Raw genomic sequence first — 27,276 nt, 5'->3', positions numbered from 1 at the left:
TCTTTCTGAGTTCCCCTCTATTGCCAATTCTCTTTTTATGAAATAAAATAAGCTGGTGGACTTCTCTCTAACTCTGTCTATTTCCTTCACTAGATGGCAGCAGCATAAAGACATCAGCAGTGGCTTTACTGAGCAGTCACGGTTTTCAATGTGCCAACAGTCACTTTATAAACATTCATTCTATCTCATAGCAGCCGGTGGCCTCTGATGGCTGGGGCCACGGTGATGAATCCATGCACAGAAGTAATCGGTCCAACAGTCAGTGTTGTGTTTGTAGAGGTGATTCATTGGTCAGTGACACAAACCCAGCTGCAGGACTTCAAACACTGTGCCCGTGTGCCAGCTCAATAAACAGGACACCTGCCAAATAGTGAGTGTATTAACCTCTGAGAATTCAACTAATTACGAACAAAGAAGACGCATATAATAACTATATCAAAACATCCTTTTCTAACTCTCGCAGAGTATTCCAACAAGTTTAGGAAACGTTTTGTGACACAAAATTAATTATAATTTGAAGCAGAGTATATTCGCACAACCTCTAACATTCCTACAGAGCATCTTTGGGTTTTAAAAATAAAACTGTTAAATTGAATACATTATTGTTACAAAAACCCCAACACATTTTTTGTATAACATGATAAAAGAAATTAAGTAGCCAGAGGTGTGTATGTTTTAAAAAAACTTTGCTTTTGTTTTAAACAGGCTTGGGGAGTAACAGATATCATTGAATGGGATTACTAAATCAGGAAACAAAACAAAGGTAACAATTAGATTCAAGATATTTCAAGAATCAAAGGTTTATAGTCAGCAGTGGGAAGTAACTAAGCACATTTACTCAAGTACTGTACTTAGGTACAATTTTGTGATACTTGTACTTTACTCCAATATGCTACTTTGTAGCCTACTTCTCCTCCAACACAGTTCAGTGGTAAATTGTGTACTTTTACTCCACAGATGTGGATGAATGATGTGAAATATAATCAATTATAAAACATATCATATATATTATTCTGAAATGGACCAATCTGCACAATGACTACTTTTACTGTCGCTACTTTCACTATATTTTGATGCTAATACCTTGAACTTGAGTTACATTTTGAGTGCAGGACTTTTGTAACAGAAGTCATAAACTCTGGTACTTCTACTTTTACTTAAGTAGCCGATTTGAGTACTTTTCCCACCTCTGGTAATCATGTTACTTGACTTTAATAATGTGATACTTACATTAGGGTTAGTAATCTAATGTAAGTATGATATTATGAAAGTGTAATCAGTAACCTTGTACTGATTACATTTGATTGTTTAACTAGTCATTATAACAGAATACATGTTAAAGTAAACCTCCCAGCCCTGGTTTTTATAATATATTCCGGGTTGATCTACCCAGGGCCGCCCCTCCCTACAGGCCAATCACGCAGGCTGCATGGGGCCCCGCCTTGCGCAGGGGGCCCCGCCCAGAGGGCCTCAGCTGCTGTGCGCAGTTCTCCACGAGAGTGAGAGTGACGGCCCGTCCACACTACAGCGTCGACAGCGTCGGAAGCGTCGACAACTCCAATCTGCCCATTCACTTTGAATGGGGTGACGTCACGTTGCCTCGCTTTTTCGCCGAACTGAATTGTGGGTAGCAGAGCGGTCCGTCTCCGCCGTCTCCGGCGTCAGGTGTTCAACTTCTGACGCCGGAGACGCCGGAGTAGCCAGCGCCAGCCAATCAAATCCCGTTTCGGAAAATCTGACAGCTCAAGCCGTAGCCAATCAAACCGCGTCTAAGCTGGGAGAGATATCCCACCGTTCATTTCTATATTTCAAAAAAAGTTGGAGGAGAAACTAATTATCGCCGTAGCAAATCACCCGGTTTTGTATGACCAGACCCTCTTCACCTACCGGGATACAAACCGGAGGAACCAGCCATGGAGGGAGGTAGCAGAGACAGTGGGTGAAACTGGTAGGTTTTCGCCTGTTTGGGGAGTTTATATATATATTGCTCGCATAAAATCCCCGGGGGTTTTTGCATTGTATGTCGGGGGCGGGAGATTCATGTGATTGGTTGTTGGTCGCATTGCTTGAATAAAATCCCCAAGCTACAGACACGCCCAGCTCCAAGCTTTTTTTGAAGCTGTAGTGTGGACGCTCCGTGAGAGGTGACAAGGGGAGCACGTCTGTAACCCGACACCGTTGCAATGAATCGACATCTGACCAATCACGGCTTTTATACGGCCACTAGTGCAGGTGAAGAGATGTCGGTGAAAAGACAGTTTCAGTCCGGAGCAAGCAAGAGGGAAAAAAAACAAAACATGAAGAAACTAGAGCATCACTCGAAGGTGGGTTATTGTATGAGTCAAATGTACAACTTGCGAATGTTGTATAAGTCAAATTGCCAATTGCCATATTAAAACATCAGCTGCAATTCACGACATGAAGAAGGCAGTCTCTGCAGAGCATCAGGCTAATGGAGATGCAGTTATTTCCAGCATTCTTTATTTAACATTCATTCAAGTATGTGAGGCCTTTGATCTGCTAATGTACAGGAGGAAGAGTGATACACACACTGTCTGTCTAGTTGGCTTAGATAACAGTTCAAGTTTACAGCCTAAAAAACATGGAGCATTTTTCCCCCTTTTATTCATTTTTATGTCAATTTGCACATTTCATGGTGATGCTCAGCCTCTCCCCTTAACTCCTAACGGCCCGTCCACACAGCGGCGTTGGAAGCTTCTTCCAACGCTTCTGCCCATTCACTTTGAATGGGGTGACGTCACTTTTCGCCGAACTGCATTGTGGGAAGCAGAGCAATGTTCAACTTTTTAAGCTTCTGAAGCTTTCGGTGGAAGCGTCAGGCAATCAAGTCATATGCCAGTACAAGCTCTAGCCAATCAAACCGCTGCTTGTGTGTCCGGGGCGGGAGATGCACGTGATTGGTTGTTGGTCGAGCTTCAGACACGCCCGCCGGCAAGCTTTTTCCAAAGCCGCTGTGTGGACGGGCCGTAACAGTCATCGTCATGTCAACCACAACACAGAGAAATACTGATAGAAATGTGTGTGTAGTTGTTGATACATTGCTGACAGAAGGAACTACATTTGAATACAGATTTAAGAAATATCAGTTTTTGAGCATGTCATAAGCATGTTTTGTCTTGACTATATTACAACTATATTATAATAAAATATAGTATTTATATTATTGAATTGATTATGATTATTATTATTAGTAGAAGTAGTTTATTTGCATATTTTAATCTTTTTGAGGCTAGTATTTGGCAGGAAATGCAGACGTAGTCACCTGTAAACGCACACTGAACGACATAAATGCACATTTACCATTTACCTCACTGTATACAAAGTAACTGTGTTGATAATAATAATAAACAGGAATTATATTTGCAAAGTAGCCTACTTTGTTTCCAAAAAAAAAAGTTTCACTCCTGTCGGTTGGGGGGGGGGGGGGCCTCATCTCACAATGTCGCTTGGGGCCCCAAGTTGGTCAGGGGCGGCCCTGGATCTACCTGCAGGTGAATCTGTGCAGCTCACTCTCTCGGAGCTCTGAACGCGCCTCTGCGATTCTCTGCTGGACAGTGACTTTCCCCGGGACGTGAACACATCATGATGGATTCATGACTGCGCCGCTCACTGAACTAAAGATCCGATTAATATCTCTACTTCTCAGGATGACTTTGTTCCTGCTGTTGATGTTGGTGACTGTAGAAAGTAGTCGGTCGGAGGTTTACACCAACCACTGGGCAGTGAGGGTCGCAGGGGGGCCGCAGCAGGCGGACAGATTGGCAGCGAAATACGGATACATCAACTTCGGACAGGTAACGACTTTATTTCTGTTGATCGGTTATTACTGACGAATGTTGACTTTGTCCGTAAAGTAACAAGTTATGATCATTGTATTAAACAAAGGTAAACGTAGGCTACATTTGAATAGGCCTAATGAAACATGTGTTGATCAAAGTGTTGTATCAAAATCAGCTCAGAATGTTGCTTTTATGTTAGAAACTATTTGGGAACATACTTTTTAGCCTAAGTAAATGATCCCACAGGATCGTCATTACGTGGATATTCTGTTAATCCACTATTCTATTACTTTAACACATGAAACATTTAAGGATAACCTGTTAGGTAGTGAGGTATGCTAAATGTTTAAATATATGTTGTGTACAGTTTAAAGCCGTCTACATATTTGAATTTAAGTGCGTTGCGTTAACTCCATTAGTGATTCGTGGCTGTAATAACACTTCCCAAATAATTGCTTTTCGGTTTTCAGGTTGAGAAATATATCTTGGTTCTCCTCCTTCAGAAGAGTTGATCTTTAAGATACTGTATACCAGATAAGTGGTGAAGTTTGTTTATAATCTGCTTTTTGTTCATTGACTTGATCAAGATCAAGGAGGTGGAAACATTGAATCATTAGATTTTAGAAGCTTCTACTCTTTTTCTTTTTTTTGCCCGGCACCTGGAGGAATAAATCACCTGCTTTACTCATTATTATTGATCCATAAACCTTAGGTAAAGAATGCAACAACATAAATAAAACTACAACTTGTCCTCATCAGAAAGTGACTCTGTGGAGGAGAATAACAGGAGACTAGTGTTTGAAGGAGGTAGGGAGAGGGTGGAAACAGTCTGAAGAATATCACTGCGGTGTGCCAGCTGTGCACATGTGCTAAAAATCCTGCTCACATTTTTGGTGCAAAGGGAGAACATGTGTTATCCTTTAGCGTTATTGTTTAGTATATGCTTGAATGTGTTTTGATTGGAACATTGTAGCATCAGGTTTAAATCTAAAACAGTTATACCCTGAGTAGAAGCGATTTAGGTATCAGAACTTTAGATGGATCATTTCTAGCCAACTTTTATTTTCTATGTTTTGTTGCATCGTCTTGATGTTGATGTTGTGTTTGGCAGATAGGAAGTCTGGAAGATCATTACCATTTCCACCACAGCAGAGTGGTTCGCAGGGCTGCGTTCTCTCTGAAGGGCCCCCACAGCTTCATCCATATGGACCCCGAGGTGAGGCTCTGATCACTTTCTTTCTAATTAAATCCAAAAATAGTTTTCCCATCTTCCCAGCAGACCTGCAAAACCTGCACATAGTTTACAGTACTACACTGGCAGCAGGTCACAATTCTCTATTTTTCCATTTCATAGGTTTAAAAAGTTGTGGGAAAATACACCTCATGTGATTTAAAAAGATTGATTGTGTTTATTTTCTACGTACGTGATAAAGATATTTTGTATTAAGTGCAGATGTACCAAACAATCAAATAAAAAGTAGGTTCTTATGCTTCTCATGGACCGAGTCAATGCAGCTTTATTCATCTGCTAAATAAGTAGTCAAACACAATAATATAATAGTTATACGCACCATAATAAACAAAGTGGAAGATTAATCTGGCTTAAAGCATTAGCTAGTTGTTTAAATGTGTGTTAGAAACAGTGACAATATCGCTATTGTGAATAATTTGGGCCCTGATAATCATCTAGTGAAAATAAAATATCTCAACAGCCATGTTGATATATAAATATATCAGTATGTTTCTATAGAAAAAAGCAAGCCTTTTTTCCCCTTGCAACTGATGTTCAATTTCGATCCTTAGGTGGACTGGGCTCAGCAGCAGGTAGTGAAGCCAAGAGTAAAGAGGTTTGCTCAGAGCGACCCAAGCTTCATTCATTTCAATGACCCTAAGTGGTCCAACATGTGGTACATTGTAAGTACAGTGCACTGAATCAATCATCTTGCCATTTCCAGTTTGAAAATACAACATAACAAGTGTGCTGCTTGTCGTCGTCGTTGTGTCTTTCCAGCATTGCAGCGATAAGAACAACCAGTGTCGCTCAGAGATGAACATCCAGGCAGCCTGGCAGAGGGGCTACACCGGCAAGAATGTGGTGGTCACCATACTGGATGACGGCATCGAGTGGAGCCACCCTGATCTGGCTCAGAACTATGTATGTGCTATCCATCCAATCTTCTCCAGATATTGATACAGTTCAAAAACATAACTCAAAAAGCACACAACTAGAACAGACAAAGGAGTGTCAGAAACGCCTTTACGTAGCAGTTCTTCTTTTTCTTTTTTCTCTAGGACCATCTAGCAAGTTATGACATCAATGGGAATGACCATGACCCTGCACCACGTTATGACTTCCGCAATGCAAACGTGTAATGTCTCCATCTTGTCTTATTCAACGTAAATCTGTTGTGCACTTTCCCCCTCTATGTCCTTTGATCATGTAACTATTGTTCTAATATAGGACCAAGTGACAATACATAGGAGTAGTTGGTGATTGATTCCAGATTCATTTTCAACAAAATCAGTACGTAAGTGTTGTTGAAACTAAGTGTTGTTGGACCATCCAAACAGCATGTGGAAGCCCTTTTCTGGACAGCAGAATCAGGCAACACTTACATGACCACTTGATAGAGCTGGGCTCCATGTACAAAGACTCCTTTTGGCCGCTCAGTCCTTCAGCGGCCTGGTTCCAATATGAACCCCAGTGCTTTGTTGCATGTAGTTCTTCTTCCCCTTTCCTGTCTATCTTCTGTTTAAGTATAATAAAAAAGCCAAAAGCATAATCTTTAAAAATAAAATGTGTTGGGTCTTTTTCCAACTTATGATAGGAAGGCCAACCTGAAATATCAACAGTAAATGTCAGGTTTTGATATCATACCAAAGGAATCATAGGCTGGCAACTTTCAACGAGACTAATGATTTGGCAACAATGATCCATCACAATAGAAGCAACAGTATTCTCCATAGTGTCTTCTCTAGGCTACTTTCACTGTAAGGTTATTTTATTTCAGATATGCCTCTTGAACTGTTCGCACGAGTCTACAATTGAAGCAGATAACAGCTTTGGGTGAGGCTGTATTCATGCTCTGTTTCCATGCAGACATGGAACTCGGTGTGCAGGTGAAGTTGCAGCAGCTGCCAACAACTCCCATTGTATCGTTGGGATCGCCTATAATGCTCGCATTGGAGGTAGAGTTCTCTGTCCTTTCCTCAACACTTCAGCCACACTAGCAGTTTAGTCTGCTGATCCACCATTTTGTTCCAGACTATCTTATTACTATTTGATGAATAGCCAATAATTATAGTGTAGATGTTTATCGTCCCCACAGGATTGACCCCAATGTCCATCATCAGTCTAATGTGTTGGATGGTGTGAACACAGACAAAGGATTCACCAACATGTGACTTAGTGTAAACGGCTTAGGTAGAAAGACAGTCTTTGCTTCAGAGTTTGGTAAACAGGAGATCAGTAAGGAAAGGCAACTAAAACAGCAGTGAGTGAGCCAAAGCAGGGTCACTTAACAATATGTTTAATTGCTGGAACGCTAGACAAAAAGGTACTAAGAAGAACTGGCAACGAGCAGAATAGGCACTCAAAGTAAATCTACTATAAAAGACAACGGGTAATGAGAAACAGGTTAAATGAATTAGGATGAGGGTGAATGATCATCCGGACAGAGAATACTCAAGGGCAGGAAAACAGAACATTGTCTGTTAAGTGTGTCTAAAGTTTTAGTATTGATATTACCTTGGATACAGGGATTCGGATGCTGGATGGTGATGTGACCGATTTAGTCGAAGCCAAGTCCCTGGGAGTGCGACCTGACTACATCGACATCTACAGTGCTAGCTGGGGGCCAAAAGACGATGGCAAGACAGTGGATGGCCCAGGGAAGCTAACTAAGCTGGCTTTTGAGCAAGGCATCAAGAAGGTTTGAAAAATACCGAACTTCTGAGCAGACTTATGCACGTATAATTGTGTAGAATTACATCGCTACATCACTATCTGTCCCACAGGGTCGCAAAGGCTTGGGGTCCATTTTTGTCTGGGCGTCAGGCAACGGGGGCCAGCAGGGGGACCACTGTTCATGTGACGGTTACACCAGCAGTATTTACACCATCTCCATCTCTAGCGCCACAGAGAACGGAAACAAGCCCTGGTACCTGGAGGCCTGCAGCTCCATCCTGGCGACCACTTACAGCAGTGGAGAGTTTAACGAGAGGAAGATTGTGAGTACTGCATACAATGTTCCTTAATCAATGAGACAAACATGATCTAATATGTGTGATTCCTATTAACTGATGGTCACCCACAAATCGGCTGCACTGTTTAGATAACTGTACCCAAACAAACACCAACAGTTAGCTACAAGCTGGTGGACGTACATGACTGTAGCCGCTAAAGAGACAGTATGCTACGTTGTTAGCATGTAGTAAATAAGCTAAATCCCTGATGCTGTGAGTCATGTTTGTGCTCAGGTTGTGGTTATCTGACTGCAAATGTTCATCCTCTATTGGTAGGTTGCTGTGAAGTGATCATCAAATGAAAAGTAGGGACCCTTTCTCACAGTTTTTAATTCAGTATGTCATTTTTAAGAGAACCATTCTCCTGTTCACAGCTATGAGGTGAGGCTTGAAAACAGTGTGTACAAAGGTTGTTGTAAGGTGTAATTTGCAAGCATGTGTGAGTGGGTACTACTGTGTTTGTGTTTGTGTGTGTGGGAGAAGACCAAAGATCAACAGAGGTTGTGTTGGCTAGAGTAAATACAAATTAGAGAAAGATGGACCCTGTGAAGTGATACAAATGTATGCTATTGCTAACACATATGTATTAACCAACCCAGTCTCACGGTATTTCGTGTTATAGTCACGACATTTAATCTATTGATTCGTGTTCACCAACACGATTTTCCCCTTTTTTTCGTGTCACACAGAACGATTTTAAAAGCAATGTATTTCTATTGGTAGTATGTTTCGTGCCTGCACCACGTCTTTTTGTCCGGTCGGGTCTTGGAAGACCGGAAGCTGTGGGGTTCATAAAAACATGTTCTTACTCAATATCAAGCCACGATTATTGTTTTTATTTTAAATCGTATAATGTCAGACTTTTTTTGTCGTCTGTGAGGAAAAGAAATGGGGCTCAGAGCCTCAGAATACTGAAATCTGAATTTTTTTCCTTCTAATTTGTTATTCTTTTCTAAATAACACACTGTTATTTACTCAATCCTTGTTTTTATTTATTGGTTTAATTCCATAATCTCTGGCTTTTTTGGCGTCCGTCAGGAACTGAATTTCAAAATAAAAAGAACCAGAAACAGACATAGCATCGTTGCGATACACAGCCACTGAACTGATTACCCAAGATCCTCAGCTATGGTTTAAGCTTGCTGATTGGATTCTTTAGCCGCAATGCATGTAGGGATATGGTGTTAATGCGATATTAAATCCGAAAACTTTTTTTTTAAAAGAAAATAATACTTTATTCCGAGTGTTCTTGCTTTTCTCTTTGGAAGTCATCACATAACGGCATTGTAATACACGGTTTGGCTGCATTACATATTACAGATCTGCCGTAGTTCTTTATTTATAGCGCCCTGATGAGAAGACCTTGAGAAATGCCGCCGAAACTGAATACGTGACGTGGATCATAAATATATCAACAATTAAATAACATCTTCAATTTCTCTTCACACAATACGTCTCCTCGCAGTATCAACACTAATTCGGCTGACTTTTACATTTGATCTAATTCCTAGATAGGTTATATTTACACCATAACGGTGCACAGCTGATAGAAAAGGACTTGTAGTTTTCAAAGATATTACTGATTTTCTTTGAATGTAAGAATGTAAATACTGAGTCTGAAAGAGTATAGCAATATGCTGTAACATTATGTGAAAGCATGAATAAAACTAAACATCTTCAGATGTTGTACATACATAAGTGTCCTACACTAATAATACAAAGTTATTATGGCTGTGTGTACCTTGTGTGCACCGCCTAGTAGTTAAAGCACGTTATTGAATTATTGTTTTTATGTGTTATATTTGATGAAATAAATATTAAGAGTACATACTTTCATAGGGGGAAAGTAGAAGGTCATATAGAAATATAGAATATACAAAATCAAGAAGATACTATAAGTGATCTCTTCAATAAAACAGTTTAGTGCAGGATGTATAAAGACATTAATAGGAGGAGGTGCAAAACAGAAAAACGAATTAACCTTTATTTAAACATTAAAGAATACTTTAGGTTAAGGTATTCTTTTAAATAAGAACAAAGCGTTGGGGGTATCTATCTACAGATAAATATTAAGCCTGACAAAGTACTTAACGTCTAAATATTGCTTTCCTGCAATGTTAATTATGTTGAAGCACTTATTTTAGCTGATATTATACACATTAATTATACTCTTATGTATGTAGATAGAATAAGAAATGTGCAGAATATGACAGTTTAATGGTGGAGGTACACACATATTGATAGATGTCTTGTAATGCACTGTTGAGGAACCTGTGACCAAAGTTTTTCATTCATTGCATAACTACACCGTAGTTGTGTATGATATGTCAATAAACCTTTGAAAATCTTGAAAGGGATGTGCAAAATAGCCATAATATACAGTCTTTAATGAACTATTAGTAGAGAATAACGAGTAATGAATATACTTTATTACTCGTTTCCATTCATGTCAATTGCAGATAAATGTTCTCAAGCACCAACTATCAAATATCTCTCCTGATTGTTGGCACTTGTTTGTTTGTAGCCTTTATTTAACCAGGTGAAAGCCCCTTGAGGTCAAAAGATCTCTTTTTCAAGGGTGACAATCACCTTACCTGAATTTTACTCAGGTGTAACTAAAGTCTGATTTAAGGGTTGTTTATATTTCACATCATTAATCAGAATCTGCAAAGTAACTCAAATAAATGTAGTGGAGTAAAAATACCAGGTTAACCTCTGAATTGTAGTGGAGTATAATTACAAAGTAACAATGAGCTGTCATGTGGGTATATATATTAATGCTGCACATTATGGACACAAGCGATTTTCACCCATTTATTAATTATATGTTTTACATTTGATAACACCAATGTGTTTAACCCTTGTGTTATGTTCACATTTCGCACCCTTTGGTAATGTCCCGGGTCAAATTGACCCGGGACATATTTCAGGATTTAAAAAAAATACAGAACTAAATTCAACATGCACAATTCCTTATATATATATATTGTCTTTAACTCACTCCCCAACAATATAAATGAAATATATGATTAGTTTTTTAAAAGACTCTTTGCTAGATCAAATTTAACAATGGAAGTGTCCATCGTTTTTTGTGATAAAAATGTAATTTATGTAAAAAAAATACACTGTAATAAAAACTAAGTTTACATTTTGCTCATGCTTTTCTAGGACAAATGTAAATGAAACATTTTTTCATTAATGTTTATTATTTTTAATCTGTCATATAATAATCAAAGCCCTGAAGGAAATAAAGCAATTGATCAGCAATTGGAACACAAGAACCACACATCCAAGTATTTGGCTGTGAAATATAGAGAGAATGAAACATATAAATTACATAGAACAGATATAAACACAAAGCAAATAAAAACAATTAACAGTCACTATTCATAAAATACAGTATATCCGAAAAATATATTGATGAAGTGACGCTGCAGAACATCATGTGAGTCAATGGGCAAGTCCGTTTAGGAAACACATGATGGATGTGCAGAACTTCTTCGTGTGTATAGCACAGATGTACTTGTTGCAGTTGCTGCATGTAGTCTGTGTCTTTGAGTCCTTTGAGGGTCCACAGACCTCACAGCTGGCTGTGGGGGTCTTCCAGAAGCTGGCTGTGGGGGTCTTCCAGCAGCTGGCTCTGAGTCAAGTTCATCTTCCAATTTGCTGTCAAATTCTGAGTTTACCTCCACATTATCCTCATCTTCAGAAATGTCTTCCTGTTCCACTTCACCCTGTTCTTCTAATGCATTCCACTCACTCTCATCCATTATTAGCTCCAAGGATCTGAGCAGAATATCTTTTGGCCATTTTGTTGGTAGATAATTGTAGTTCTGCACTATACACTGTAATGTGAGGTTATGTCTCTGTTTAGTCCCTCCTCCGGCGTGCAGGTGTGAGGGGGGACAGTGCGAGAAAATGTAAAATGTTTATACATTTCTGGAAGAGTGTACACACTACAAAGGGTAAAGATCAAGGGAAAACAGGATCAAACAGCTTCTCTATGCATACAATTGCGTGTGTGTGTGTCTTTAGTTTGTGTGTTTCTGTGTGTCTCTCTGTCCTGGTATTGTATCCGGGTCAGATTGACCCGAACCTCTTATGAAGGACATAAATGCGTGTGGGCATTTTTTCATAAGTGGAAAAAAATTAAAACAATTCCACATGTCCTTCACAATAAATAAGCCCCGGCCATTGAGTTTCAGGTTGAACGAAAATATCCTTGTTTTTTTTTTATTCATTGAAAATGGAAATCGGGTCAATTTGACCCGAACATCACACAAGGGTTTTAATACTGGCAATACTGTGATGACTTCCAAAGAGAAAAGCAAGAGCACTCGGAATAAAGTATTATTTTCTTTTAAAAAAAAAGGTTTTTCGGATTTAATATCGTATTAACACCATATCCCTACATGCATTGCGGCTAAAACATCCAATCAGCGAGCTTAAACCATAGCTGAGGATCTTGGGTAATCAGTTCAGTGGCTGTGTATCGCAATGATGCTCGAAATGTCCCTTATAGGCCTACGTCTGTTTCCGGTTCTTTTTGTTTTAAAATTCAGTTCCTGACGGACACCAAAAAAGCCCGAGATTATGGAATTAAACAAATAAATAAAAACAAGGATAATTGTGTGTTATTGGTGAGTAAATAACAGTGTGTTATTTTGAAAAGAATAACAAATTAGAAGGAAAAAAAGATTTAAAAAATACAGATTTCAGTATTCTGAGGCTCTGAGCCCCATTTCTTTTCCTCACAGACGACAAAAAAGTCCGACATTATACGATTTAAAATAAAAACAATAATCGTGGCTTGATATTGAGTAAGAACATGTTTTTATGGGACAACATTCTCTTCTTTCTTGTCAGAAAAGATGGTCATTTGTATCCTAGGTTTAAGGAGAGATAGACTGTGATACATTTAATAATTAAGTAATCCCTGACAGGATACATACTGATTGATTTTAACAGGAAAATGCAGCCCCAAATACAGTACAGATTAATACTAGAAGGAAATCCATGCTACTGAATCAACTCTACTGTGTTTGTGCTGCCTTACAGATCACCACTGACCTCCGACACCGCTGCACTGATGCTCATACCGGCACTTCTGTCTCCGCTCCCATTGTGGCTGGAGTCATCGCTCTCGCCCTGGAGGCCAAGTCAGTCTGGCTGTTTGCATCTGTCTTCTGTATTTTCTTATGTCTTCTAAGACCTTCTGCTGCCAACTTAAAGGTCCCATGTCATGGCCATTTCTACTGATCATAATTCCATTGTTGAGGTCTACGAGAATAGATTTACATTGTTCAATGTTCCAAACTCACATTGGTTTCTCATACAGCATCTCTGTATAGTATGTGTATTCACTATCTGTCCTAAACGGCTTGTTGGAGCTCCTGTCCCCCCCTCCCTATGAGCCCACTGTGCTCTGATTGGTCAGCTTGCCCACTCTGTTCTGATGAGTCCACCACCGTTACAGCGGAACATCAGTGATTATGTGTTACAATGGCGTTTGCAACCAGAAAATGACACCAGGAATGACTAACAGATGAGAATGCTGCGTGGGGCTGGGTGCCGTGTTGGCGGGACATTGCGGGGCTCGCTGCTGGAGCGGACAGTGTGAGCTGGCTTGCTGCTGGTGTTGTTTCCTGGTTGCTGCGTGGGGTCTGCGGTGACGGAGCACACACACACCCACAGCCTGGCTGTGGGTCTGTGTGTGTGCTCAGACCGGGCCCGGGCCTCGCCGTGTCCCGCTGTCTCAGGCTGAGTCCAGGCTGAGAAATTCGCGGAGCTGCAGCTGAGAAAAATGGTTGGTGATTGGCTAATGGTTACACAAGCCAAACAATCGTTATGACATCATAAAGTGGCCAAAATCTGATCAGCTCATTTTCAGACAGGTTTTTATATAAATGGATCAGGACAAAAAGTGAGCGAATCTTTTTTCCTGAAACTTTCAGAATCTCTTTACACAGAGGGGACACATGTTGATATAGACAAGACATGAAAAAGTGGATTTTGCATAATAGGTGACCTTTAAATTTCAAGACACTCTTTCTATAAATGATAAATATAAATGAGGTTTTTTTTTTGTTGGCACGATGTTACCATCATTTCTTGATGAAATGTCAGGGGTTCTTAAAACAGCTGGAATTTGCTTTGTGGCACAGATATATCAGGCTCTGGGATACACACACAACACATGTTGGTAGGATACATTCATTGTTGGTTCTGGCCTTTTCATGGGATATGCTAACAATAAGAAAAACGTAGAATCCCCCACTCTAATCCTTTTAGTCTAGTTAACGATAAATGGTGTCCAGAGGAACAATCTGATCAAAACATGGCACATTCCTTCGAAACCTGGTTAAACTACAGACATTGAATTGTCCTGAGGTGAACTGTGTGTTTGGTTTCTGCAGCATTTTGCTGACATGGAGAGATGTGCAACATCTTCTGGTGAAGACGTCCAGACCAGTCCACCTGAAAGCTGATGACTGGAAGACCAACGCTGCAGGACTCAGAGGTAAGCTTAATTAATACAACAGTAAAGCCTTAGATAATTCTAGAAGGTTTAACTATCGTTATGCTGTGTTTGTCTTTTCTCACAGTGAGCCACCTCTATGGTTTTGGCCTGGTGGATGCAGAGGCCATGGTAGTGGAGGCCTCCAAGTGGAGGACTGTTCCTCCTCAGCACACCTGCAGTTGGGTTTCTGAGTGGCGCAACAGGTGAGGGAAACTGCAGGCAGGTGCAGTAGAGGCTTAAGGTTTGGCTTGACCTCCATACCTGTATCCTGTATAAAGCTCTCTGATCTCTAAAAAAGTAGAAATGAATCCTTGGTGCATTCATGACGGACTGAATTCAGACTCATTTTAAGGCAGATGTTGAAATGAGGTGGATTCATCAATCTCTTAAACACACAGACACAGTATTTACCACTCCCATTTAATTGTGTCAATAATCATTTTGGGTAAATCTCCTCCCACTGTTTGATGATCTTAAAGGTCCCATGTCATGGCCATTTCTACTGATCATAATTCCATTGTTGAGGTCTACTAGAATAGATTTACATTGGGCAATTTTCCAAACTCACATTGGTTTCTCATACAGCATCTCTGTATAGTATGTGTATTCACTCTCTGTCCTACACGGCTTGTTGGAGCTCCTGCCCCCCCTCCCTCCCTGTGATTCCACTGTGCTCTGATTGGTCAGCTCGCCCACTCTGTTCTGATCAGTGGCGTTTTTATATGTACAAAAGTGGTGGGGCACAAAAAACTTAGATGTCTATAAGCTTCCGCAGAGAGGTTCATGGCTGGTGAGGCACTGGCACTGACTCTTCAGGTTTACAAATATTATATTTTGACCTAAATCAAAATATAATATTATTATCAAAAGCTTTTTTTGTCTGATGCTTCAATTAATTTTAAACAGACAGTTCAACAGAAGGATATCCAAAAAATGTAATTGTATCATTTAAATATTGAATTGTTTTCTCTTAGTAAGATCCCATTTTCAATAAAATTGCAGTCTTACCTTGACTTGAAGATTAAGTCCATTTGCCTATCCTTCTGGACAAAAATCTCTATTACTGTTTTGTAAAAGTCCTCCTTATGTTCTTGTAGTTTCAAAAGTCTATCATAAATCTAATCTAATCAATAGATTTATGATTCGAAAATTATAAAAGTAGGGTAGACATGTGGATATTATCCGGCTGAACAAAATGTGCATTTATCTAACAGGTTTGTTTCCCACAGATCTTATTTGGAGCTATTTTCTAAAATCCTATGGAGAAATATCATTGCTTTTTTGTCGAGGGAAGCCATGCGCAGCTTACTTCCAGGTTTTAGGACGCGTCACTGCAGCTCTCTCGTCTCCTCTTCACACGCCACACTTTTCGCGGCACACGTACTTACAGCCAATCAGCTCTGAATTATGTGAGATGACGTATGGTGGGGATGGCAGCTCTATGCCCCTATGGTCATTATTTTTTTGCCACACACATTAAATAGGAAAATACTCTGAGCATGCGCAGTGTAGTTTTTACAGTCACCATTGACTTAGACAGTAAGAGGGAGGGGCAGGATCGGGTTTTGTCCCACATGGCTCTAAACAGCTCAATAGGCACACACTGTAGACACTAATTAGAAGAACACAGACTAAAACAGCAATGTACAGACGAATCAGATGATTAAACATGATCTTAAAATATATTTAATATATTTTTGAATTTATTTTTTGCATTTTTTTGTAATCATTATTTTTAATACTTTCTGCTGACACTAGGTGGGGCTGTGCCCCACCTGCCCCTAATTACATTACATTTCATTGCATTTTGCTGACGCTTTTATCCAAAGCGACTTACAATAAGTACATTCGACCAGGAAGACACAACCTTGAAGAAAACAGAATCATAAAGTACATCAGGTTTCATAGAGCCAAGTATTTCAAGTGCTACTCAACTGGCTTTAGATAAGCCAGTCCTTTATTAGTATATAAGTGCTCTGTTAGCAGTTCTTTGTTAGTAATTCTATCGCTCGAGGTGGAGTCGAAAGAGATGAGTTTTCAGTCTGCACCGGAAGGTGTGTAAGCTTTCTGCCGTCCTGATGTCAATGGGGAGCTCATTCCACCATTTTGGAGCCAGGATAGCAAACCCACGTGTTTTTGCTGATGGGAACTTGGGTCCCCCTCGCAGTGAGGGTGCAGCGAGTCGTTTGGCTGATGCAGAGCGTAGAGCACGCGCTGGGGTGTACAGTTTAACCATGTCCTGGATGTAGGAAGGGCCAGATCCATTTGCAGCATGGTACGCAAGTACCAGTGTCTTGAAGTGAATTCTGGCAGTTACCGGAAGCCAATGAAGGGAGCGGAGGAGCGACGTGGTGTGGGAAAATTTAGGAAGGTTGAAGACCAGACGAGCCGCTGCATTCTGGATGAGCTGCAGAGGTCGGATGGCACATGCAGGTAGACCAGCCAGGAGGGAGTTGCAGTACTCTAGGCGTGAGGTGACGAGAGCCTGGACCAGAACCTGCGTCACTTTCTGGGTCAGCAGGGGACGTATCTTCCTGATGTTGTAAAGCGTGTATCTGCAGCAGCGGGTTGTAGCAGCGATGTTTGCAGTGAAGGACAGGTTGTTATCTAGGATCACACCCAGATTCCTTGCAGTCTGAGTCGGGGAAACAACAGAGGTGCCGATGTTGATAGTCAGGTCAAATTATTTGTGTCTACGAACTAAAAGTGATGCAACGTTTGTGATCTTACACGCACACACCAATCGATTAGTGGTTGACCTGATCAGGGATCAGGTCAAAGATAGACCCTGACTGACTTAAAGGTCCCATGTCATGCTTTTCCGGTTATTACCCGTCCCCTTGTGTGTTATGAAGGTTTTTCTGCATGTAAACTGTCTGCAGGAAGGAAAAGCAGTTCAGTTTTGTCAAGGTTGAGCTTGAGATGATGAGCGAACATCCACTGAGAGATGTCAGCTAAACAAACAGAGATGCGTGCGACGACCTGGGTCTCTGAGCGGGGAAAGGACAGAATTAATTGGGTGTCGTCAGCGTAGCAGTGGTATGAAAAACCATGCGGGCTAATGACAGATCCGAGCGAGTTTGTGTACAGGGAGAAGAGGAGGGGACCAAGAACAGAGCCCTGAGGGACCCCTGTAGTTAATTGACAAGGGTCGGACTCGGACCCTCTCCAAGTAACCCTGTAGGTACGGTCTTTGAGGTATGAGGCAGAGATGTTCACAAGTCTTTTTTTGCAAGTCCAAGTCAAGTCTCAAGTCTTTGGTCACGAGTCCAAGTCAAGTCTCAAGTCTTTGTGGGGTGAGACTTGATCAAGTCTCAAGTCTGTAAAAAAATAAAAGTCTCATGTCTCTTCTGGTTGTAATAAGCCTTCTATTGTCTGCTGCTATCCAGTCTGTTAAGAATACTGCACAGCTATATCTAAGAAGTTCAAAGCATTTACTGTGTTATTATACACTGGGTCTCTAATGACATATTTTAAGTCTACTATTAATAAACATATTCCTCTATCCTCTCACTCAAAGCCAGTGTCAACAATAAACCTGTAACCTGCCTATAAACCCACAGATGTATTTATGTATGTAACTATGTATTTTCTACATTTAACGTTAGCCAGTAGATGGTGGCAGCGGAACGTAATGATTAACGTTACCAACCTTTTTTATGTCATGTCAAGAGTTGGATGTCAACGCCACTCAACTCAAACAAGTGTGACAAGCAAACATTCACTCATCTTTTCAAATATTCAGTTACAAAGCTAGTAGCAAGCTAAGTTAACATTACATAGCTGATGCTGAGCTAAACATGTTTGCTAACCGTCCATGCGTTAATTTGACTGACCTCTCCGGGTGAGTTTTCAAGTGCCTGATGAAATTCGACGTTGTTGCGCCAGCATCCTTGATTTTGATATTGCAGACTTTGCAGTGTGCGCTCCTTTTGTTGGTGCCGCCGGCGTTTTGTTCGAAGTGTTGTAGTTGAACCTAATTACAAGCGGTACAGCCGCAGGTGTGCCGCCGGTCGCCATGGTGATACTACGAGGTAGTAACAGAGGCGCGCACGTCTGCGTGTAATGAGCCCGGCTAAAATAACTGGATGGCCTACCTGCCTGTCAGCCTTCCATCTGGGCACAAACTTATCTCGCGCCCTCATTGGTCATGTGCGCGTTTGTGTGTGTTGGAGGAGGCGGGCTCTATAAGGAAGTAGCAGCCTCTAGCAGATTATATCCGGTTGTGTATTTTCAAATTCTAGCGATCTCGAGCCGGTTTCTCTCAAATGTACCTACCCCACCTTTAATACGCCAAAAATAGAAAACACAATGATTGTTCACGAGTCCCAACACACGAGTCCAAGTCGAGTCTGAAGTCTTTTGGTCACGAGTCCAAGTCAAGTCTGAAGTCTCTGTGTGTGCGACTTAAGTGCGACTCGAGTCCGAGTCGCAGACTCGAGTCCCCATCTCTGGTATGAGGTGATGAGGGAAAGTGCAGAGCCTGAAACTCCAAGTTCTTGGAGAGTGCGAAGGAGGATCTGATGGTTCACCGTGTCGAATGCAGCAGACAGGTCCAACAGGATGATGACAGAGGAGAGGGAGGCTGCTTTAGCAGTGTGCAGTTCCTCAGTGACAGCAATGAGAGCAGTTTCTGTGGAGTGACCTGCCTTGAAACCAGACTGGTGCGGATCCAGAAGGTTGTTCTGATGGAGATAACGGGAGAGTTGTTTAAAGACAGCACGTTCAAGTGTTTTAGACAGGAACGGGAGGAGAGAGACAGGCCTGTAGTTTATAACATCAGGCGGGTTGAGAGTGGGTTTCTTTAGGAGAGGGTTTACTCTTGCCTCCTTGAGACTGTTTGGAAAGTGACCAGAAGTTAGAGAAGTGTTGATGAAATGGGAGAGAAACGGTAGAATATCAGGAGCGATAGTCTGAAGGAGGTTTGAAGGGATAGGGTCGAGAGGACAGGTGGTGGGGCGTGCAGAGGTAATGAGGGTAAGAACCTCACTTGGCGAGAGAGGGGAAAAGGAGGTTAGTGTGCGGGTGGAAGGAGGGTTTGGTGACCCAGCGGTGAGTAAAGGTGAGTCAGAAAAAGAAGAGCGAATATCATCAACCTTTTTTTCAAAGTGGTTAACAAAGTCGCTTGACAGAAGTGAGGAGGGGGGAGGGGCTTTGGGAGGGTCCACGAGGGTGGAGTTTTTAGGATTGGAATAGGAAGATTGGATCTTGAAAGAAAGTGCTTTTTGCCTGAGAGGTCGAAGCAGAGAAAGAGGAGAGGAGAGCCTGATAGGTTAGGAGGTCGTCGCGGTGTTTGGATTTCCACCGTTTCCGCTCTGCTGCCCGTAGGACGGTTCTATTAGCACGCAGTGCGTCATTTAGCCAGGGAGCAGGAGGGGACTGACGAGCCTGCCGAGATGTGAGAGGACAGAGAGAGTCCAGAGAGGATGAGAGAGTAGAGAGGAGAGTTTCTGCAGCAGAGTTTGGAGGCAGGAGTTGGAACGAGTCAGAGGAAGGGAGGGCTGAGAGCACCGATGAGGCAAAGGTAGAGGGGGAGAGGGAACGGAGGTTACGGCGGACAGGTGCAGGATGAGAAGAGATTAGTTTGTTATGTTTGGAAAGGGGTAGAGAGAATGAAATGAAGAAGTGATCGGAGGTGTGGAGCGGGTTTACAGAGAGGTTAGAAGTAGTGCAGTTCCTTGAGAATATGAGATCAAGGACATTGCCAGCTTTATGAGTCGGTGGGGACGGAGACAGTGAGAAAGCAAAGGCGGTTAACAGAGATGTTAGTTCGTCTATCTTCCCCGTCTGGAGGTTGAAGTCTCCGAGAAGTACAGCGGGAGGGCCTAATGACCAGTCGCCACTGGTTCTGATGAGTCCACCACTGTTACAGCGGAACATCAGTGGTTATGTGTTACAATGGCATTTGTTAGCAACCAGGAAAGGACACCAGTAATGACAAACAGATGAGAATGCTGCGTGGGGTCTGGGTGCCGTGTTGGCGGGACGTTGCGCGGCTCGCTGCTGCGAGGAGCGGACAGTGTGAGCTGGGTTCATTTCCTGCTTGCTGCGTGGGATCTGCGAGACATTGCGAATGGATGCGGGAATGGGGGGGTGCTGAGGGGGCTGCAGCACCCCCATCTGCGAGGCTCCACTCCCCCCCAAACGCGGCGCACCTACAGTGTAAGCGTGCCACAGTTTCGCTGCTGTGAGGCTCCACTAGCAACCCCCCAGCGCGTCACAGTTTCACCGCTGAGAGTGTGTGTGTGTGAGGAGCTCCACAGATTGGTCAATGGGTCCATTTGGGTATGGGCACGTCACTGTACCCAGGAAGAAAAAGAGAAATCTCCGAAATCTCCAACGAGGCGTTCTGGGGCAGCACAGACAGGTCTTTTCTGTGTTAGAGTTTTACTCGCTACAGGGTGTACTTTTAGGTTTGTGACTCTGCAGACCGTTTACATGCAGAAAAACCTTCATAACACACAAGGGGACGGGTAATAACCGGAAAAGCATGACATGGGACCTTTAAGTCAGTCAGGGTCTATGTTTTCTGTCCTTGTGAAAACGGCAGCTAAATAAAATGCTTGTTACTGAGTTGTTGGTTCTCAGTTATGATTATTTAAAGCAACGAGAATAAAAGCTCTGGTTATCTCTACACATACACCTGATCCCTGATCAGGTCAACCACTAATCGATCGGTGTGTGCGTGTAAGATCACAAACGTTGCATCACTTTTAGTTCGTAGACACAAATAATTTGTGTTATCTTAACGATAGCTCAACCCAATATTGACCTACCTGCAAATATGCCATGTGTTGTGAATAGTGAAAATGCCATGTCCATTCAGAAAGTACTTTAACCTGTTAGACATGTGGTAGGGATTTATTTAGGTATAAATCGCTTGTATAGTATACATATCTACACTACGCAATCCAAATCTGAATTGAGAAGTAGAACATTTTCAAAATGTGTGTGTGTGTGTGTGTGTGTGTGTGTGTGTGTGTGTGTGTGTGTGTGTGTGTGTGTGTGTGTGTGTGTGTGTGTGTGTGTGTGTGTGTGTGTGTGTGTGTGTGTGTGTGTGTGTGTGTGTGTGTGTGTGTGTGTGTGTGTGTGTGTGTGTGTGTGTGTGTACATAGTCGTGCACATTCCATAATGAATGACAGATGTTTGGGCCATGACATTACCCTTCTCTTGTTAAAATAAAAACCATGTGTATATCTTACTCAACAACCCAGAAACTAGATTTGAAGACTTAAATTGAAAATTGTATTTGTTATAAATCTTTACAATACAATAATAACAAAATCCATAATTCAACACACATGGATTGGTAACTGTTGTCATGTGGTGTACAAGGGCTTTGATTGGGTGCTAGAATAAAAAGGAGCTTTATAGTTGTAAGAGTATTCACTGATTTAGATTTTCTCCCAAAGCTTTTCCCTTATGCTGAAGCTGAACCAACCATATCAAGAGAGGGCAATCTAAAAGTCATCATGTTTTTGATTATTATATAAACGCTTGTGCTTACGGCTGTCCCAGACACATCCATGCTGGCCAGCGTCTCAACAGCAGCATAACCACCTCTGGGTATTCAGGAGATCTGCAGCAGCACGTGGGTCACCTGGAACACGTGGTGGTGAAGGTCCTGATTGTCCACCCACGCCGAGGAGACCTGGAGATCAAGCTCATCTCTCCGTCTGGGACCAGAACACAGCTGCTGGCCAAGAGGTGAGATATGTTTTGTTTATACAAAAAAGAAAATTAGACATTTTTATCAGCTGCACCAGGAGCTCTGTGAGCTTTAACTCTGAGAGAGTGATTTGAACTACGGACCACTAACACAGGGATTCCTCCTCTCACTTTCTTGGCATCCTGGGTCATTCTAACAGGCAGCTGCCAGTAACATATTGGGCTAGTAGTGCACGTCATATTCTGATTGCGTTAAATCTGGTTTGAGCAGATACATTGATCAATAAAGTCTGAATTAGGTTTTTAAGTGTCACCAGCAGTGATGTGATCTGGTCCCAGATGGAGAGATGAGGTTGATCCAAAATTGCAATCATGTGTAAATGGTTCAGTGTAAAGTGCTCTGAATGGGTAATTCGGCCCATGATCTTTACCTCACCTTTCCCACTGCTATGTTCACAGGTTGTATGACAGCTCCAACGAGGGCTTCAGGAACTGGGAGTTCATGACAGTTCATTTCTGGGGTGAGAGGGCAGAGGGCACATGGACCCTAGAGATTGTTGACTCACCATCAAAGCTACGCAACCCTGAGGTGCTGGGTAAGGTCCAGGATAAGAGTCCTCAGGCATCACAGTTACAATTCAAATGGAAGCAGATGTCCTTGTACAAAGTAACCTAAATACAAATCTTATTTTCTTTGTTACTTGGCACAGGTAACCTAAAAGGGTGGACACTGATCCTGTATGGCACATCTCAGAATCCTTCCCAGCACCCCGCTGCTCAGTACTCACATTCAAGGATGTCAGAGAACCCGGCTACAGTGGAGATCCTGGAAGAACCAGAGATGGAGGAAGAAGACGAGTACGTTGGTAAGAGAATCAAAGAATTCAACATTGTTCAACAACTTTCCATCCAAACTCAAATACTATTGTTATGTGCCAAGACAAAACAAGAGGACGAACGAATCAGTAACTTACTAGAGGTTTCTCAATACTCTAATTTCCCCTCCTCGACTCCTTTCCTCAAGACTTAGTCCCGCCCACGGGAGATGCGAGCGGAGGACTGAGGAGGGGAACCGAGGAGAGAGGAGGGGAAGCAGCAGGCGGTTAGAGAAAGGAGAACTCCTCTCCTCTGAGCGGTCATTTTAAAGAGACGTCCATTAATGATGACAGGAGGCACAGCAGCCCTCTGTCTGATGGACAGATGTGTTCATGACCACTTATATATTTACTCTGATTCATTCACAGTGCGGTATAATGAGACAATAACAGGCTACAGATGCGGACACACACACACACACACACACACACACACACACACACACACACACACACACACACACACACACACACACACACACATATATAAATATATACAATTTCAGAATCAAACAAGTATGAGAACACTCTCATAATAACGTAACACAATCAGAGACTGGATATATCCCCCCCCCCTCTCTCTGGTCGCTGAAATGGGGAATTGAAATTACGGACCAAAAGTTGTATACAAGTATTAAAAGTCTGCATAGGACACCAAACCAACTGAAACCCGTCTGTCCGCCGCATCTACGCACTGTACCACACACACACACACACACACACACACACACACACACACACACACACACACACCACACACACACACACACAACACACACACACACACACACACACACACACACACACACACACACACACACACACAGACACACACACCACACCCCTACACACTGTACCCCATACACACACACACACACACACACACACACACACACACACACACACACACACACACACACACACACACACACACACACACACACACACACCCTACACACTACCACACACACACCCTACACACTGTACCACACACACACACACACACACACACACACACACACACACACACACACACACCACACACTGTACCCCCCCCCCCACACACACACACACACAGACACACACACACACACAAACACACCTACAGCTCCTAAAGCATATAATATTAGGATACAGCCGTTGTGTATTTTATTATGTGAAGCACTAAATGGTCTTAGACAAATATTTTTTTTTTGATTTGATTTTTGATTTTGATATACTTTATTAATCCCCGTGGGGAAATTGTTTCTCTGCATTTGACCCATCCTAGTGTTAGGAGCAGTGGGCAGCCATTTTGAACAGCGCCCGGGGACTCTTATCTGTAGATATCTACTAAACTACAGCAAATACAGAGAGTAATGTAGGCCTGTTATACTGAGTGATATATATTTTACACACTGCTCTGCTTTCTGCACGGACCTCACAGCTGTTCTCTCTGTCAACATCGCGTCGCGATGAAAGCAGTTTCAAAAATAATATCCAGGGGATGCATGCAGAGCTGTCATTGGCTGAGATAAGTCGGGCCGTGCGTAACGCTTCCACCGTTCCCGGAAATGCGTCCGCGGAGGAGCCGTGGAGGAACCATAGGGCCCTTCTCACTTCGGTTAAATGGATTCCTTGCGTCCCTCACTTACGTCGTTTCCCTGTGACTAGTCCCTTCCACCAGGGAAGCATGGAGGGATGCATGGAAACCACGAGAAGCAGGGAAATAAGTTTCTAGAGCAATGGGACGTCCTTTCCTCCGGAGCGTCACGTGAAGCGACGTCCGTTTGTGATGACGCCGCACAGCTGATCGTGTGACAGCAGCCAGCTCTGTCCCCGTTATTTCCACACACACCCCGCCTCTGTTAGTACACATTTACTGACACAAACATTTGTATCATCTGTTGTAGACCCAAATAAATAAAATAAAATAAGAACTAATTCTCAAAAAAGATAAACGCCATTCTTAAAGGTGAGGTAGGTACATTTCAGAAACTGGCTCGAGATACACTTTTTGTTATAATCCATGGAATGCTCTTAACATCCTGATAGCAATGAATATCTTAAGTGCTTTGACAAAAAATCCATACCAAAATTTCATCTGTAGAAGCCGTAATACTGTAAAAAGTACAACCAATCCGTTTAGCCGGGCCGGCTAAACGGATTGGTTGGCCTACCTGCCTGTCAGCCTTCCATCGGGACACAAACTTAACTCGTGCCCTCATTGGTCATGTGCACGTTTGTGTGTGTTGGAGGAGGGGCTCTAAGGAAGTGGCAGATTTTCTCCGGTTGTGTATTTTCAAATTCTAGCGATCTTGAGCCGGTTTCTCAAACTTACCTACCCCACCTTTAAAAGGTATAAACGAACATTAGTTGGATTAATATTGATTAGAGTGCACAATAGAAATAAAATAATTGAGAGAAGAAAAAGAGATATATTATCTATCAAAACCCAGTTAGATTAACATTCATTGGATTGCACACTTTGTTTGTTTGGATATGTAGCACATTAACATTTTAATAGCACTTAATGACTGACTGAATGGAAATGACAATAAATGAAAATGTAAAACGAAAAAAGCGATCATGAAAATGTTTCCAAAAAATGAATAAAATGATTTTTGACCACTTTGTTGTTCAGATATATCACATATTTGTAACTAAATGATATATTAATTTAAACAAAACACGGTATAAACTGAGGAGTGACTCTCGTAAGGTTAATGTGTTTTCTTCACTCCGCTGGGAAACTGCTCTCATGTCAATAAGCATCAGATCAGTGCGTGCACTGCATCGTCCAATCAGTGAGCGATACACAGTAAGGGGGCGGGGCGAGTGTCTGAGGATTTCATCGGAGGATGGTCTGGTGGTTCCTCGTTTATAGCTCCTCCATTATCGCTCCTCGCTCCTTGCTCCTCCCTCCTCGCTCCTCGCTCCTCGCTCCTCCAGCAAAAATAAGGCCAAATAAGGCTATTCAAGATGGCGCAGACAAATCAACTTCCGGTGAGACCGAGACCGAGGAGCGAGGAAATGAAAAATAAGAGAAGTAAGAAGGGCCCATAGAGGTTTCTCAATACTCAAATTTCCCCTCCTCGACTCCTCGACTCCTCGGTCCTCCGGTAGTGACCCGGAAATGAATTTCAGCGCGCCATGTTGAAGGACATCTCATTTCTCTAAATGCACTTCGAGGACCGAGCATCGAGGAGGCTCTCTGGAGGAGCTCTAACCGAGGAGACACTGATGCATCCTCCACGGCTCCTCCACGGATGCATTTCCGGGAACGGTGGAGGCATGACGCACGACCGGACTTATCTCAGCCAATGACAGCTCTGCATGCATCCCTTGGATATTATATTAGTAACTGCTTTCATCGCAACCTGCTGATCGCAATGTTTACATTAGCCTCATCCCAATACCCCTCCTAGACTCCTCTCTTCCTCTCCTCCGGGACTTGACCCGGAAATCGATCAAGACACGCCATTTTGAAGGACGTCCCAATAGTTGAAATGCACACGGAGGAGTCGAGGAGGGGTGAGGGAGGAGGGGTGCGGGAGGAGACGAATGGGAGGATACACGCAAGCAGACTACACGGAAGTGTTTTCACTACTCGCGTATAAAAGCCCCGCCCCCACCTTCACAGCTGGTCCATTTCAACAGAGGAAAACCTACAACTGGAAGATGAGTGGAAAAGCGTCACATAAATGTAAAGTGCTCACAGCTCCGTGGGAATTATTATGTGCAATTCATTTCTAAAAGGCTTCACATTACTATAATTATATTTTTATTTAAATGTAGGCTACATTTGACATCAAAACGGAACACAAAAGCAGGACCAACCATCATACATTGAATTCCTTGACTAACAAGAGAAAGATTCATTCATTTAAATAAATATTTAACAACAAATGGGCCGGTTCTAAAGGGTTCTTCAGTTAAGCCCGATGAGAGGGGATACAGCTGTGCACATGTCATCATCAACAGACGTCGTTTAAAAGTGACGTTTGAGTGAACGAGGACATCCCAATTACTGTAATACCTGAGGACTCCTCTGTCCTAGCGTCACCTCCTAGTGTCCCTCGCTCGCATCTTACGGAGGCGGAGCTAAGATGCAAGGAAGAGACGCGAGTGAGGGAAAGGAGGAGTCGAGGAGGGGTATTGGGATGAGGCTAGTGAGAACAGCTGTGAG

General features: G+C 42.4%; 1 protein-coding gene across 2 annotated transcripts in view; it reads left to right on the top strand.

The window, feature by feature from the left end:
- Positions 1 to 3,551: 3,551 nt before the first annotated feature.
- The window catches only part of pcsk6 (proprotein convertase subtilisin/kexin type 6), a 38,339-nt gene continuing 14,614 nt past the window's right edge, over positions 3,552 to 27,276 (top strand). For both annotated transcript variants that reach the window (XM_034106609.2, XM_034106618.2), the window contains exons 1-14: positions 3,552 to 3,815; positions 4,912 to 5,016; positions 5,604 to 5,714; positions 5,812 to 5,955; positions 6,093 to 6,169; positions 6,901 to 6,989; positions 7,560 to 7,732; positions 7,818 to 8,030; positions 13,104 to 13,204; positions 14,462 to 14,565; positions 14,651 to 14,768; positions 22,084 to 22,272; positions 22,693 to 22,829; positions 22,944 to 23,099. In XM_034106609.2, coding sequence (XP_033962500.1) covers positions 3,615 to 3,815; positions 4,912 to 5,016; positions 5,604 to 5,714; positions 5,812 to 5,955; positions 6,093 to 6,169; positions 6,901 to 6,989; positions 7,560 to 7,732; positions 7,818 to 8,030; positions 13,104 to 13,204; positions 14,462 to 14,565; positions 14,651 to 14,768; positions 22,084 to 22,272; positions 22,693 to 22,829; positions 22,944 to 23,099 — 1,918 coding nt within the window. In that variant the 5' untranslated portion in view covers positions 3,552 to 3,614. The remainder of the gene's footprint in view (positions 3,816 to 4,911; positions 5,017 to 5,603; positions 5,715 to 5,811; positions 5,956 to 6,092; positions 6,170 to 6,900; positions 6,990 to 7,559; positions 7,733 to 7,817; positions 8,031 to 13,103; positions 13,205 to 14,461; positions 14,566 to 14,650; positions 14,769 to 22,083; positions 22,273 to 22,692; positions 22,830 to 22,943; positions 23,100 to 27,276) is intronic.

The sequence above is a fragment of the Pseudochaenichthys georgianus genome, chromosome 3, assembly GCF_902827115.2.
Source record: "Pseudochaenichthys georgianus chromosome 3, fPseGeo1.2, whole genome shotgun sequence".
Lineage (NCBI taxonomy): Eukaryota > Metazoa > Chordata > Actinopteri > Perciformes > Channichthyidae > Pseudochaenichthys > Pseudochaenichthys georgianus.
The sequence above is the reverse complement of the archived record's forward strand: the minus strand, read 5'-3'. Positions and strand labels throughout refer to the sequence as shown.